Source organism: Myotis lucifugus, unplaced genomic scaffold (genome assembly GCF_000147115.1).
Source record: "Myotis lucifugus unplaced genomic scaffold, Myoluc2.0 scaffold_246, whole genome shotgun sequence".
NCBI classification, from domain to species: Eukaryota; Metazoa; Chordata; class Mammalia; order Chiroptera; family Vespertilionidae; genus Myotis; species Myotis lucifugus.
This window is the reverse complement of record NW_005871294.1, coordinates 1,220,880-1,236,184: the sequence shown is the minus strand read 5'-3', so window position 1 is coordinate 1,236,184 and position 15,305 is coordinate 1,220,880. Positions and strand designations below refer to the sequence as shown.

The 15,305-nt window shown below is 45.3% G+C and overlaps 1 protein-coding gene across 12 annotated transcripts in view; it reads left to right on the top strand.

The window, feature by feature from the left end:
- Positions 1 to 15,305, top strand: part of NFX1 (nuclear transcription factor, X-box binding 1) — an 83,459-nt gene that overhangs the window by 47,506 nt on the left and 20,648 nt on the right. For 7 of the 12 annotated variants that reach the window (XM_014464373.2, XM_023762404.1, XM_006098777.3 and 4 more), the window contains 4 exons: positions 558 to 624; positions 2,264 to 2,409; positions 3,027 to 3,128; positions 4,604 to 5,172. In XM_014464373.2, the coding sequence (XP_014319859.1) occupies positions 558 to 624; positions 2,264 to 2,409; positions 3,027 to 3,128; positions 4,604 to 4,676 (388 nt within the window). In that variant the 3' untranslated portion in view covers positions 4,677 to 5,172. Of the gene's footprint in view, positions 1 to 557; positions 701 to 2,263; positions 2,410 to 3,026; positions 3,129 to 4,603; positions 5,173 to 14,198; positions 14,440 to 15,305 lie in introns of those variants that run through there. The other 5 variants (XR_002831659.1, XM_023762402.1, XM_023762406.1 and 2 more) reach the window with 3 other exon arrangements.

The window sequence follows — 15,305 nt, the reverse complement described above, 5'->3', positions numbered from 1 at the left end:
GAGCGAGTTAAAGTTTATATATCTATTACAGGATACTATATTATGTTTAACAAAAATCCTTCTCTTGGTTTCTCAGAACTATCCCTTTAAGAATTGAACTTGGTGTGTGTGTGTGTGTGTGTGTGTGTGTGTGTGTGTGTGTGTGTCCGTCCGTCCGTCCATGTGTCCCCTATGGCAGGTGTTTGGGCCTCCTCAGGGCTGGACTAGCCTAAACACTGGCCAAATGCCAACTCTGTCCACCCAGGTCTCAGTCACATGGGGCCTCACTTGGGCAGTAACAGCTCTTATTGTCCACTTATCTCCTAGCCCTCTGATGGCTATTTCTTCTTCCATCTTCTCCTTTCTCATTTTTGTTTTCTCTTTCTTAGTTCAGTCATAATCAACATTCTGTTATCTGACAATTCCTGACCTCTGCAGTTTTTTTGCTCACATTGTCCATTATAGTTCATTTAGTTCACTTACCCTCTGTCCCCACTTTATAGGCAGAAAGGGTGGGCAGGAGGGATTTTCAAAGAGCAGAAACAGATGAAGTTAACTGTTGTGATTTCTCATTTCAGGAAGGACCTAAAGTTTGTCAGTGACGTTGAGAAGGAAATGAAAGCCCTTGTGGAAGCCGTGGATAAGGTTGAAGTCAAAACATACCATTGGACATATCTCTGAGGCCAGCTTGATAAAAAATCAAGTCCCAGAAACACTCTTGGTATAGAGTAGTTGTAGAAAAGTCACAACTTCCTTTTAAGGATTCTTGCCTTTCCCAAAAGCCCAGCCATAATAATATCCACAGAACCCCTGTCCTGGTTTAGGAAAGATATCTGCAGTAAAATTACATGTAAATAAACATCCTAGTTCATTGCCTAAGGGTGGGTGAAGAAACCTGGACGAGAGCTTTCAATAGTGATAGTTGAAAGACTATGTGAGATACTTAGGCAGACGTGCTGGGCCCTCAGATCTCTGAAGGGCTGTTGTATAATAGGACACACGAGTTCTTTATTACTCCAAACGCAGAAAAGAAATCCTTGGGTAAAAGTAAAAAGATGGCTGACTAGAGCTGAAGAGTAACGGCATGGACTTTTTTAGGAGTCTCAGGCGTGTGAGGCCTCACCCAGCCGGCATGGCTCAGTGTTTGAGTGTCGACCTATGAACCAGGAGGTCACCGTTTGATTCCCGGTCAGGGCACATGCCTGGGTTGTGGGCTTGATCCCCAGTGTGGGGCATGCAGGAGGCAGCCAATGATTCTCTCTCATCGATGTTTCTATCTCTTCATCTCCCTTCCTTTGAAATCAATAAAAAATAATTTTTTTTAAAAGAGAGAGTGAGGCCTCTCTCCTGGAGGCAGCCAGGGATGTTGAGGAGGTAGCTTGAAGCAAAAGAAGTCTTTAGTCAGAAGCAGCCAGCTACACAGTGGCTTCCTCTTCGTTCAGTGGGGACTCAGAGTGAGGATGAGATGCTTTAGCTTCATATCTAATGAAGTTTTCCTTCCCACCATCTGTCTTGCCCCCTTCCATTCCTCCCTTTGTTCTCACTTCCCAGCAGGATACTAACACAAAGGAGGAAATGGAATAATTGTTCCTCTTCTAATTAGGAAACCTGAGCAAATGTATTTTTCTTTTTTCTTTTTAGTATGTTTTTATTGATTTCAGAGAGGAAGAAAGAGAGAGAGATCAAAACATCAATGACGAGAGAGAATCATTGATTGGCTGCCTTCTGCATGGCTGCCCCAGTGGGGTCAAGCCTGCAACCCAGGCATGTGCCCTGAATGGGAATCTGTGACCTCCTGGTTCATAGGTCGATGCTCAACCACTGAGCCACACTGGCTGGGCCTGAGCAAATGTATTTTTCTGCTTGGGTGTCTGTATCTGCATATAAATGATTTTTACTGCAGAGGGTACTTTTTTAGGAAGTGAGATTTTCTTGTTTTGTAAGTCTTATATTTATTTAGTCATTTCTTGGGATTATCACTCTCTCCACACTTCTAGGCCTCCTCAGGAGAAGCCAATCACTGTCTAAGTCTTAGTTCACTCACCTTTGTCCCTCACCTGGGCAGCTACTACTGTGTGGCTGACAGTAGATGAAGTGCATCAGCCCTCATCCTCCCAAACTGCTGTCCTTGTTTGGCAGTCAGTGAAGTGCTGTGCACTGTAGGCCTCTAAAACTCAGCTGCCTCTCTATTGACCCAGGCTGTTCTGGTGTGGGGGGAAGGCACTTTGTAAGCATATTTGGATTCCAAGATAATTAACACTCATTCTCTTTTCCCGTAATATAGGGAAAGAACAATAAGAAGAGCCACTTCTTCCCTCCCATGAACAGAGACCATCGCCGGATCATCCACGAACTGGCCCAAGTGTACGGCCTGGAGAGCGTGAGCTATGACAGTGAACCGAAGCGCAATGTCGTCGTCATTGCAGTCAGGTGGGTTGGTCTCGCCATCATAGGAGGAACTGCTTGGTGGAGCAAACTGGGCCCGGGAAGCAGTCTGTCAGTGTTTGCTTTCCTACTTCCTCTCCTGGAAGAATAGTTCTTCTGGGACAGCCACTCTGAGGTGATCTAAAAGCCCATTCAGAGAGCCAAAGCTTCAATCCACAGAAAGACCCACCTAAAGAATACAAGCCTCACATCTGCCCAGATCCACATCGGTCACGGGAAGCAGCATTCCTCAGGCTGAGGGAGCAGACCTGAGGGCCTGGGTTGGGGGCCTGCCCATCACATCTGTCCCTTTTTCCCTTCTGGCATGATGGAAACAGAAAGAATGCTGCACTGTGATTCAGCATTTGCCATTAGAGGAAACGGGGGCAGTAATGTGTGACACAGGAGGGGACAAGGAGGATCTAGGATTAAGTGTGAGATGAGAAAAAGCAGGTAACCGTGGTGGAAGGGACGAGGGTTAAATGAAGGTGACCATGCCTGAGCGGAGACAGTCATATCAGAGAGTGCTCAGCAACATCATAGCGACATGGACGGGATTTCTAGCTGTCTGCCTGTCTCCACAAAAAATTCTCACTTCTTAATATTTTGTGTTCTTTTATCAGAGGGAAGTCTGTTTGTCCAACTACCACGTTGACAAGTGTACTTGAAAAGGAAGTGCAGGCACGGCCTCCACCCCCAATTCCTCATCACAGACAGTCAGACAAGTAAGGATTGTTCAGCTGCTTTCCAGAGGGTCCTGGCTGTTTAGAGAAGCTAGCAGGCCTGAGCTACCCTGGGCTGCCCCAGCCATTGGTGGCTTCTTCAGGCCTGGCCTTGGGGTTCCATGTTCAAATATATAAGATTTGACTGGATGTCAGACACATTAATCATGCCAGAGAGGTTCCCATTTGATGTTTGCTATGCCCACTTCCCCTCAAGGAAGGTCAGTTATGATGTCATTTCCATGGTGTAGCTGGAGACACTGGAAAGTGGATTCAGCCTGACACACCAGATGATTGAGGAACATCATGCAGTTTACAACAGTTACTCTGGATGGAAGTGAGATTGGTGTGGGGGGTTGGCAGGAAAGAGGGGGTCTTTCATGTTTTGCTCTACTTTCATACGATTTGAGTCATTTTTACAACAAAAACATGCATTCATAATTTAAAGAGAAAAGAAAAAGAAAAACAGAAAACCACATTGGCAAGCAACAGCAAGTCTGCCAGGTGTTCTCTCAGGAGCAAGGAGAGCACTGTCCCTCCCCCTCTCCCTGGCAGAGGGAGGCTGGCTGCCTTACTGTGATGAAGCCGTGTTGTTGAAAGTTGCTCTGAAACCCATAGGGCTCCTGCTGCTGTTCTGGCCTTCCACACCGAAGCCCTGGCAGTACCTCCTACACAAAACCTCTGGGAGCATGGGTAGAGCAGTTTACAGGGTCAACATAAGGGTCATAGCAACCGCTGTTCCCCTGGGACAGATAGAGCAGCTGGGTGTTGCCCATTGGACACAGCCCCAGCAGGAGCGTCTGGGGCCATGTAGCCCCCAGTGTCAGTCCCGATCATCACTGGGAAGTAGGTGGTCTAGATTCCAGTCAGCGCAGATTGCTGTCTGCATGGGCAGTGGTTTTGGAAACAGGTGGAGTATTTTACATACTATTCCACAGCCGCCTCCAGTACCACCTGGGCATAACCATGTGTAGTCATTGGCCTGTTTATGCCATGCTGTCTCTCCCCCCCCCCCCCCCTTTGCTTGCTTAATTTTTATATAAAACTGTGTTGTTGAAAATTTTTAGAATAGAGAAAATAGTATTAATATAATAAACCCCCATGCACCCATCACCAAATTTCTGCTCATGCAGACCCTGCTATCTTTTTTGTTTTAATATATTTTTATTGATTTCAGAGAGGAAGGAAGAGGGAAAGAAAGATAGAAACATCATGATGAGAGAGAATCATTGATCAGTTGCCTCCTACATGCCCCCTACTCGGGATCAAGCCCACAACACAGGCATGTGCTCTTGACAGGAATCGAACCTGGGACTCTTCAGTCCACAGGCCGACACTTTGTCCACTGAGCCAAACCAGCTAGGGCTCTATTATCAGAGTTTCACAAATGATAAATCACCCAATCCTTAACTTTCTAAAGACCTGAATCTGGTATCCCCCAGAAAGAAAAGATGGATTATTCTTTGTTTGCTTTTCAGGAATCCTGGGAGCAATAATTTACAGAAGATAGAAAAGGAGGCTGTAATTGACTACTTTGATGTCCAGGACTGAGAAGCTCAAGATGCACTTAGATGAAAGAATGATTAGGTGGGGATTCATTTGCCAGCAGATAAATCATGCTTATTCCCAACTTCCTGGTGGACTTACAGCCTCTCATACTGTCTTATATTGATACGTTCAAAGCATGAGTGTGTCAGAAATCCCCTGTCCTCTGATCCCTCTGTATGAAGTGTCTTTGTGCAGCCAGATGCTGGCTGCACAGTCACTAGAGATTCAGTCATGTATTTGCAGAAGCTCCTCACACCTTCACTGTGATTGCTCAGAGGCTTAGGACATTGGACTTGATTTGGACAAACCAGAATATTAGCCTGAAACCCCCTTTATGACACTTAGTCATAGCCTCAGTTATCCCAGTTATCCATCCGTCTCCTGAAAATGCCTGCGACATTAGATGTACCTTGCTTTCTTAATCCAGATTGATCACAGACACAAGCAAACTTCTCAGTCTGAAATATCAAACATTGAATTTGATACACTATATCCAGAATCACATGTGTTGTGTTGAACCCAGCTATCTTATGTCAGTCTTTTGCCAAAAACTGTCATAGATATATCTAGTTGAGCTTATTTTAATGGTTCTCAGTACTATTAGTTCTAGACCTAGCAGAGAAGTTGGGTGGCTTTAAAGAATTCCATGTTTTAGACTCGAGGGAGCACCTCATACCACATCACTGAGCGTGTCTGGTGACAGTCACTTCAGCGATCCACCGTGATGGCCGAGAACAAGCTCCTCCTGCCACGTTCACACTGTGGCCTCAGTGTGTGACCAGAGTAGCCCCAGCACCTTCTCTCTGGTTGAGAAAGAGTCTCAGGTAGACTTATCTTGCCTGTGTTGCTTTCTCCCAGGCCTTCAGCAGCCATATTAGCTCTCCCTATGTCTGAGCGCTGAACTTCTGTTTGAATAGTCAGAAAAGTATGTGGACAGTCCAGGGCTTATCCCAGCAGCCCCTGGAGGCGTACTTCAAGCTCCTTTAAGGCAGGTGCATTACCAGTTATATTACCAGTTTGGCCCTCCCCATTGGCACCCTCAGCACAGAGGCCAAACTTCCAACTTCCTTCTGCTCCAAAACAAGCCACAAGCCCAGATCAACAGATTTGAGAAATGACTTTACAAAACTAGCACTTAATTTTCACATAGCAGGGCTAGCCTTTGGTCCAACCCAGACAATCTGCCTTGAAAAGCATCAGGTACAGCTGTGGGAACAGAAAATTGGAGAAAAGAGATGATCTATAAAACCACCTTATGTGGGCCCATTTAGCACAGGTTCAGTGGCCCTATACCCAACAGGAAGCCCACAGGCATCTGTTACATCTTTTAATCAATGGGTTTAGTGGGTGAACTGTACATTGAGAGCATCTCAGAATCAGCAGGAGGCAGGAAACCTGATTTCAGATTCCAGCTGTCATATAACAACTTGCCACTTGGTGGAATGGAGGTATCAAACTACCTCACCAGGGTGGCGGTGATTAAATGAGATAACATAGGTAGAGGTACCTAACCTATCATAGGTGCTGAACGTTTATAAAAATTATACTTGATATCTGGAAAATATGTCAGCATCTTTAGTCTCCATAATACTAGCCAAGTAAAAGGTTAGAGTGCTGAGCATGCCTCTTCAGGTGGATACTTGTGTGCCTACTTAGCACCAGCCTTGTACTAGGGCTGTGGGGAGCAGGTGTGGCCTGTTCTTTAGTTAGTAATCCAGTAGGGGACACATACCTGAATATATATAGTGGAGTGGGTTGGTCTGGCAGAAATCGTTCATTAGTCTTATTAAAAGCCGAAGTGTTATACGAGGAGTTTTTTGTGGATGGTAGGACTAGGTTAGCTTTCATGTTGGGGGAAGGACCTCTGGTGGGGAAGAGAAACAGGAGGAAGCATTTGAGCTGCTTCTAGAGATAGCAGACTGCCATATGGAGGAGAAGTATGCCAAGTGAAGGTAAAGGGCATGAGGCAAGCCCAGGTGTATGGCTTGTGGTGGGTTTGAGGAAGGGATCTCCCAGAGTGGGCAGACAACTGGAAGTACAGGTGATGAAGCTGAAAGTGTAGGCTGGTCAACTTGAGAGCCATGGGGGATTCTAAGAGAACAGCTTGGCTGGATTCATGATCTAGAGCTGGAGCCAGCAAACATTTTCTGTAAAGGGCCAGATAGTAAATATTTGAGGCTTAGGACTGTAGTTTCTGTTGCAGCTACCATTGTACTACTCTGCTATTGTAGTGTGAAAGCAGCCACAGACAATACACAAGTGAGTATTAGAACTCCATTCTAATAACAATTTTATAAAATCAGAATCGCATGTCATTTTTACGTCACAACATATTGTTCTTTTGCCTAACCTTTTAACACTTGGAGTGGGGGAAACGAGTTAAGTCGGCTCGCGTGAATTGCGCGTACTCCGCGGGAGCCGTCTTTAACTCGGTTCATATAGATTTGCGGTGGAGTGCGGGAAACGTGTAAACTCGGGCCGATTGTAACTGCGTATTACCAAATATTTGTTTGTAATCCACCCTTTTGGTGGATGGAACAAAACCAAAAGACAGAGCCATCTTATATTTTGGCGGGAAATTCACCCCACACCGGAGTGTTAAAAATGTGAAAACTATTGTTAGCTTGTGGGTTGTACAAAAACAACAGATGTGGCCATGGACTTTGTTTGCCAAGGGATAACAGGTAAGAGGCCCAGCTGAGAGCTCTGGGAGCGATCCAAGTGAGAGGATAAGGGTGGTGGGAACTGGTGCTGCAAAGAGGGAAGAGATTTCAGGAGATCCAGGAGATAGGATAGGGTGCTGGGGAGCAGCAGAGAGCTGGCCCCCACATCGCCAAAGGGGCCCCAGATCCCCTCAGCAAAAAGAAGCTGCTTCTCATTCTCCATTGAGCAGTGGCTTTGGACAAGATCACATGAATGTGGACCAAAGGAAAAGATATTCCTCCACCCCATACATAGAGCCTGTGGGGACCAAGACTCCACGCTTACTCCCCAAGAGTCAGGTGTATCTTTGCTGCCCCCTCTAGCCCCACACTCTCCAGCAGGAGTTTGCTTATGGGCCAGAGCTTTCCAGAAATCAAGTTCTTATCTCTGGAATTCCCTCTGGCAGAGCTGACTCCTCTCAATAGTGGTGCCCGCCTGGCGTGCAATAGGGGGTTGTGTGTGGGACTGGAGATGAAAGCAGCCCTCCAGGTTGCAGGTCTGTTTGAAGCACCTCTGGATGGTGTCCTGGACAGGACCAGCCAGGCCTCAGGAGGGAGGGAGGGGCGGTGTTAGGTCTTGTGAGGGAGGTGCAAAGTTTCAAACCAAAGGTCCTGAGATTTAGGTTTGGCGTGTCCTTCCCACATGGTGCCAGTCTTTGTGCTTCATGCCTAAAAGCCTGGAGTCTATTCTCTAAGGAGAACCTGCTGCTGTGCCACCTCTGCCACACTCATCAGGCAAATTCTCCCAAACTCCCCACATGACCCCAGCACAGATGTCCCCTACCATCTCTTGAGGCCTTTTAGAGCTCACAATTCCCCAGGGCATTCTCTAAGCCCATCCAGCCCCTGTCTACAAAGGCCCAGACCGAAGGAACAAGGCTCCATGGGATCTCATTTGTGTGTGCCAAGCCAGGACTGGATATCCAGGCCTTGGGTTTCCCAACATAGAGCTGCCCTAGGCCAGGAGGGGCCTGAGTCTTCAGGATAAGGTGCATCATCTTTCCCAAACAATTGCCTGGGCATATTCCCAGTGGCTCGGGCTGCCCTCACCACAGGCTTCATGCTGCACAGCCTCCTGGGAGACCTGGGTGCAGAGAGCCCAGCTGAACTGCTAGGATGCCCAGTTGGCTGCCTCAGCTCTGTGTGACTCCAGGCATTTTGCTTCCAGTGTCTGGGCATTGGTCTCCCCATCTGGCGGGTGGGTAATAGTTCCTCCTTGTACACTGCCCAGAGCCATTGGGAGGGCCGTGGGGAGACGGTCTTAGAGGTTGGAGAGTCTGCCAGTGTCATTTGGCACCTCAGCACGGTCACATCTCTGGAGCCTGTCCCAGGACTGTCTCAAGTGCAGCTCAGTTAGGGGGAAGGAACAGAGCAGTCGCAAAGTTGCTCTGATAGGGGCTGAGGCTTTCAGACGCACACACACCCCAAGTCTGACACCTGGGTGAAGAAGTCAGAAGTCCTTATGTACCCACACTTTCCCAAGTATCTCTTCTGAGCTCATAATATGCACTAAGCGTAGTGTTCATATTTTACTCCTCAAAGCCCCATGAGGTAGCTATTCTTATTACCCCATTTCACTAGTATACTCTGAGTAGTAGGGTAACCCAAGATCACTCAGTTAACAACTGGAGATCTAATATTCCTGCTAGGTCTGACTCCAAGACCTGTGTCCTCTCCGCTACACAGAGCAGTGGCAGCTCACACTGGAGGCCCTGGGATTGCATGACAAGAAAGTTTACACTGTACAAATGCTGAGAACACCAGCAACTCCCCCGCCCACAACAGAGGGGTTTTCCTATAATGGCCACGAGAGGGCAGTATATATCCTCAGCCTGGGGATGGTGTGGGGGAGTGTTTCACACTTTGCCTCATGAAAGCTCTTTAAAACTTTTTAGAAGAGTTTATTAGCTTGAATGTATCACGTTTTCATTTTTTAATTTGTTTTTTATTCTTGAGAATATTACAGATGTCCCCCATCCCCCCCCTTTTTTTTGCTAACTCCCACCCTACTCCAGGCCTTCACAGCACTATTATCTGTGTCCATTGGCTATGCATACATTCATATAAATTCTTTGGTTAATCTCCGCACCCCCACCACCTTCCCTCTGAGATCTATCCGTCTGTTCCGTGCATCCATGTCTCTGGACCTGTTTTGTTCATCAGTTTATTTTGTTCATTAGATTCTACATATAAGTGAGATCATGTGATATTTGTCTTTCTCTGAGTGGCTTATTTTGCTTAGCATAATATTCTCCAAGTCTATCCATACTGTTGCAAAGGGTAAGAGATCCTTCTTTTTATATCCATGTAGTATTCCATTGTGTAAATGTACCACAGCTTTTTTATACCTTCATCTACTGATGGGCACTTGGCTGTTTCCAGATCTAGCTATTGTAAATAATGCTGCTATGAACATAGGGGTGCATATGTTCTTGCTGATTGGTGTTTCTGGTTTCTTGGGATATATTCCCAGAAGTGGGATCTCTGGGTCAAATGGCAGTTCCATTTTTAATATTTTGAGGAAACCTGCATACTGTTTCCACAGTGACTGTACTGGTCTGCATTCCCACCAGTAGTGTACTGTGGTCCTTTTCTGCACATCCTCACCAGCACTTACTGTTTGTTGATTTATTGATGGTAGCCATTCTGGCAGGTGTGAGATGATATCTCATTGTAGTTTTAATTTGCATCTCTCTGATAATTAGCAATATTGAGCATTTTTTCATGTCTCTTGGCCATCTGTATGTCCTCTGGAGATTATCTGTTTAGGTCCTTTGCCCATTTTAAAATTGGATTGTCTTCCTTTGTTGAGTTATATGAGTTCTTTATATATTTTGGAAATTAACCCCTTATCAGATGTATCATTGGCAAGTATGTTCTCCCATACAGTAGGTTCCCTTTTCATTTTGATGGTGGCTTCTTTTGCTGTGTAGAAGCTTTTTGGTTTGATGTAGTCCCATTTGTTTATTGTTTTACTTTATTTCTCTTGCCCTAGGAGATATATCAGCAAAAATTCTGTTAAGTGAGATGTAAGTGATTTTATTGTCTATGTTTTCTTCTAGGATGTTTATGGTTTTAGTCACATACACACACATATCCTTACATTTAAGTATTTTACCCGTTTTGAGTTTATTCTTCTATCTGGGTAAGTTAGTGGTCTAGTTTCATTAATTAGCATGTACCTGTCCAATTTTCCCAACACCATTTATTTGAAAAGACTGTTTCTACTCCATTGTATGCTCTTGCCTCCTTTGTCAAATACTAATTGACAATAATGATATGGGTCGATTACTTGGGTCTCTGATTTATATGCCTGTTCTTGTGCCAATACCAGGCTGTTTTTTATTACAGTGGCTTTGTAGTATAGTTTGATATAATGCTTCCACTTTTTCGTATCTTCCTCTTTTTCTTATTTCAGTGTCCTATAGTTTTCTGAGTAGGTCTTTTACTTCCTTGATTAAGGTATCTTATTTTTATTGTTGCACTGGTAAATGGGATTAATTTTTTAGTTTCTCTTTCTGAAAGTTCATTATTAGTGTATAAAAATGTCATTGATTTCTGGATGTTAATTTTCTATCCTGCTACTTTGTTGAATTCATTTATTAAATCTACGAGTTTTTTGATGGAGTCTTTAGAGTTTTCTATATACAATATTATGTCATCTACAAATGATAGTTTTACTTCCTCCTTTCCAATTTGTATGCCTTTTATTTTTTCTCCTTGTTTGATCAGTGTGGGTAGGACTTCCAGTATTATGTTGAATAAGAGTGGTGAAAGCAGACATCCCTGTCTTGTTCCTGTTCTTAAGGGAAACGCTTTTAGTTTTTGCCCATGTGATGTTAGCTATAGGGTTGTCATATATGGCCTTTATTATGTTCAGGTATGTTCCCTCTATTACCTCTTTGCTGAGAGTTTTTATCAGAAATGGGGGTTGGATTTTGTCAAATGCTTTTTCTGCCTCAATTGATATGATCATGTGATTTTTGTCTTCCAATCTGTTTATGTGATGTGTCACATTTATTGATTTATTAATATTGTACTGCCTTGCATCCCCAGAATAAATCCCACTTGCTCATAGAATATGATATTTTTAATGTATTGCTGGATCTGATTTGCTAATATTTTATTGAGGATTTTAGCATCTATGTTCATCAGGGAATGACCTGTAATTTTCTTTCTTTGTAGTGTCTTTATCTGGTTTTGGAATTAGGTTAAATGGTCTTGTGAAAAGAGCTTGGAAGTCTTCCCTTCTTTTGAAATTTTTGGAATAGTTTGAGGACAATACAAGTAGGTATTAGTTCTTTGAGTGTTTGGTAAAACTCCCCTGTGAAGCCATCCGGTCCAGGACTTCTGTTTGCTGAGAGTTTTTTTAAATTACTGTTTCAATTTCATTAGTAGTTATGGGCCTGTTTAGGTTTTCTGATTCTTCCTGAGTTTTGGGAGATTTTATGTTTCCAGAAATTTGTCCATTTTATCCAGGTTGTCCAGTTTGTTGGCATATAGTTGTGTAGTATTTTCTTACAATCATTTGCATTTCTGTGGTGTCAGTTGTTATTTCACCTCTTTCATTTCTGATTTTATTTATTTGGATCCTCTTTCTTGCAGAGAGAACCAGTATTTAAAAAAAAAAAAAAGCCAGCTGGTGTGGCTCAGTGGTTGAGGTCACTGGTTTGATTATTGGTTGTGGCACATGCCCAGGTTGTGGGCTCGATCCCCAGTAGGGCGCATGCAGGAGGCAGCTGATTGATGTTTCCCTCTCATCAATGTTTCCTTTTTTCTCAGGTCAAAAACTCTGAAGTTACTCTGTAAAAAATCAATAAAAAATTTTTAAAAAACTCTGAAGTTATACCTGCCTCCTTACAGGCTGTAAGGGAATGAATAAGGGAGAGAGTAACAGGGCCCTTAAGGCTACTGGAAGACAGGGCAGGGAAGTAAATGATAAGCTATAGCTCATTTTTTGAAAGGATCATTCCAGGTGCTGTAGAGCTGAGTTAGAGCAAGGGAAGAGCCTGGGAGACCAGTCAGAAAACCACTGCTATCATATAAGTAAGAGGTGACAGTGGCTCAAACCTGGGGTGGTGAGAAGTGGTAACACCTATAGGATTTGCTGGTAGCTGCAGAGTGGGGTATGAGAGGAGGAAGGTATAACTTCAAAGTTCGGTTTTTTTAATATATTTTATTTATTTTTTACAGAGAGGAAGGGAGAGGGATAGAGAGTCAGAAACATCGATGAGAGAGAAACATCGATCAGCTGCCTCCTGCACACTCCCTACTGGGGATGTGCCCGCAACCAAGGTACATGCCCTTGACTGGAATCTAACCTGGGACCCTTCAGTCCGCAGGCCGACACTCCATCCACTGAGCCAAACCGGTCAGGGCAACTTCAAAGTTTTTGACCTGAGTAATGGAAAGATGAATTTGCCATTGACTGAAACAGGAAACAGTGTGGGAAGAGCAGGCTTGGGAGAAGAATATCTGTCCAGTAGGTGGTTGTACATGGGAGGCCACAGATAATGCCTGGATACAGAATTGGGATGGAAATCTAATTTTGGCAGCTGTTGGCATAGAATGGTATTTAAAGGTTGGTGAGATCATGTTGGGCTGGGGTGCGGAGGTGGTTGTGAAAGCGAAGGGTTCTGAGAACTGTGCCCTGGGCACCTTACAATCTACAGGGCAGCAAGCTACAGACAGGGCAAGAGTCAGAGATTCCCAGAACCAGAGCTGAAACTGAAACTAAGTGGAGGCCTGTGGGGTGAGGGTCTCTGGGATTTTCTTCCAAGTTTCCTAGGAGAGTGTGGGCTTCTCTTGCCCTGACTCATCTGAACCTCCTGAGGCCCCAGGACACAATTCATTTAAGGCCCCAGAGTATTCAGGCTCCAGATCCAGGGGACATCATAGAGCTTGGGTGCCTCCTTCCCTTTGGCCTCCTCCTCTCTTAAACATAGGTGCTCCACAGGGCTTCATCATCCCTCCCTGATCCACCATCTGCAAGCTTTCAAATGCCACCCTGGGCTTCAAAGCTCTCTCTCTAGCTCAGGCCCATATCTTCCCTGAATGTCCCACAGGCACCTGCAATCTAGCATGTCCAACCTTCAGACTGTTTCCTGGTACGTCCACCACCTATCCAGTTTTCCTAACCCTAGTAATGGACCTCCCTTAGTTCATATTCTCTAATGTCTCTTCACTTGGGGCCAGAAGCCAGGACACAGGCAAGGGAATGTGGGGTGTTGGGTATGGGGTGTGGGGAAGGCAAGAACACATTCTTGCTGGCCCTAGCTGGGCTGTTGTAGGGAGCTGTAGTGACCCCCATGTGAGGAATCCTTATCGGTCAGCAGGTATGTGGTTGAGTCCCTGAAGGACTCAAAGGTGCAACTGTAGATTTATTGGCCTCATCTTTGTGCCTGGGTATGCCTGGCCCTAAGCTGTGTGTCTTCTCTCTCAGTCCCTGAGCCTACAGCCCCCACTCACCCAGGTCCTCCTGCCCTTGGCTCCTGAGCACAGACACAAGGGGAGACCATGAAGTCTGGAAAACTCTACTTGGCCTTGCCCTAGTCAGTTTGGCTCAGTGGATAGAGCATCAGCCTGGCGACTGAAGGGTCCTGGGTTGCGGCTCGATCCCCAGTAGGGGGCATGCAGGAGGCAGCCAGTCAATGATTCTCTCTCATCATTGATGTTTCTATCTCTCCCTCTCCCTTCCTCTCTGAAATCAATAAAAAATAAAAATAAAAAAAACTCGGCCTTCAACCTTGCTCCATCACCATGGATTACAAAACTGAAACCTGAAGCACCTTACTCCTCTGAGCCTCATTATCCCACTTTACAGATGAGGAAACTGAAGCCCAAGAGGTTCAATAACCTGCCAAAGTTTGATGAGGGGCACTTGAGTGTTTGGGGGGATTTATGCATTTGTGTGGTTCTTATTGTTGCTTTTAGTGTTTTGTTATTTTAACTGTACCTGTATGTAATATGCATGTTTACAGACTACATTCCACTATATTTAAAAAACAAACAAAAACTAGCCAAGGTTGCCGTGGCCAGTGTGGCTCAGTTGGTAGGAGTGTCATCCCATACACACTGAAAGGTTGTGGGTTCAATCCCCAGCCCTGGTCAGGGTGCATGATCAGTGTTTCTCACATTGATTTTTCTCTCCCTCTCTAAAAATTAATGAAAATGTCCTCAGGTGAGGATTTTTTAAAAAAACAACTAGCCAAGATCATATTAATAAGGACTAAAATCCCTACTCTCTACCCCTTACTGAGCCAATCTCCCCAGGCCTCAGTTTCCTTGGATATGAGATGGGCATGATGGCATGAGATCCATGAGAAGGTGTAGAGTGACAACAAACACACTCCCTACATGCCAGGCATAACTCATTTTGTCATCCCAGCAGCCCTGTGGGGTGGGAACTGTAATTGTCCTGTCTTACCTAAGATCATACAGCTAGTGAGAAGCAGAGCTAGTATTTTGATCCAGGTGTACTGGCCTTTTTCTGTGCTCTTAGGTGCCGTAGGCTGGTCTCTGTGGTGCACAGGAGGTCTGGGCTCATGGCTGTTCCCACTCCAGACTCAGCATAGAGGTGGGTAAGGAGCTGAGGTCAGATTTGGGCTCTGAGTGGTCATAGCCTCCTCCTCCTGAGAGTTTTCGCACCCCAGCCTGGCCTGAGATGGCTACTCCCACCCCTTCCAGGGCTGCAAAACCCCACCCGAGGGAGGAGACAGACCAGCCAGACCAGGGTGCTACCTGTGGGTGCCTCTCCCCTAGAGGCCCTGACTAGGAGTGGGAGAACAGGCTGGACAAGGGAGTAAGGGCTCTTCCCAAAGCCAGGACCACTAGGCAGAGAACCAAAACTTTTATCTGCAAAGCCCTGGAGAAAACTGGACTTGAGCTATTAGTTCTTTTTGCCCTACACCTGTTCCCCTCTACAGCCTCA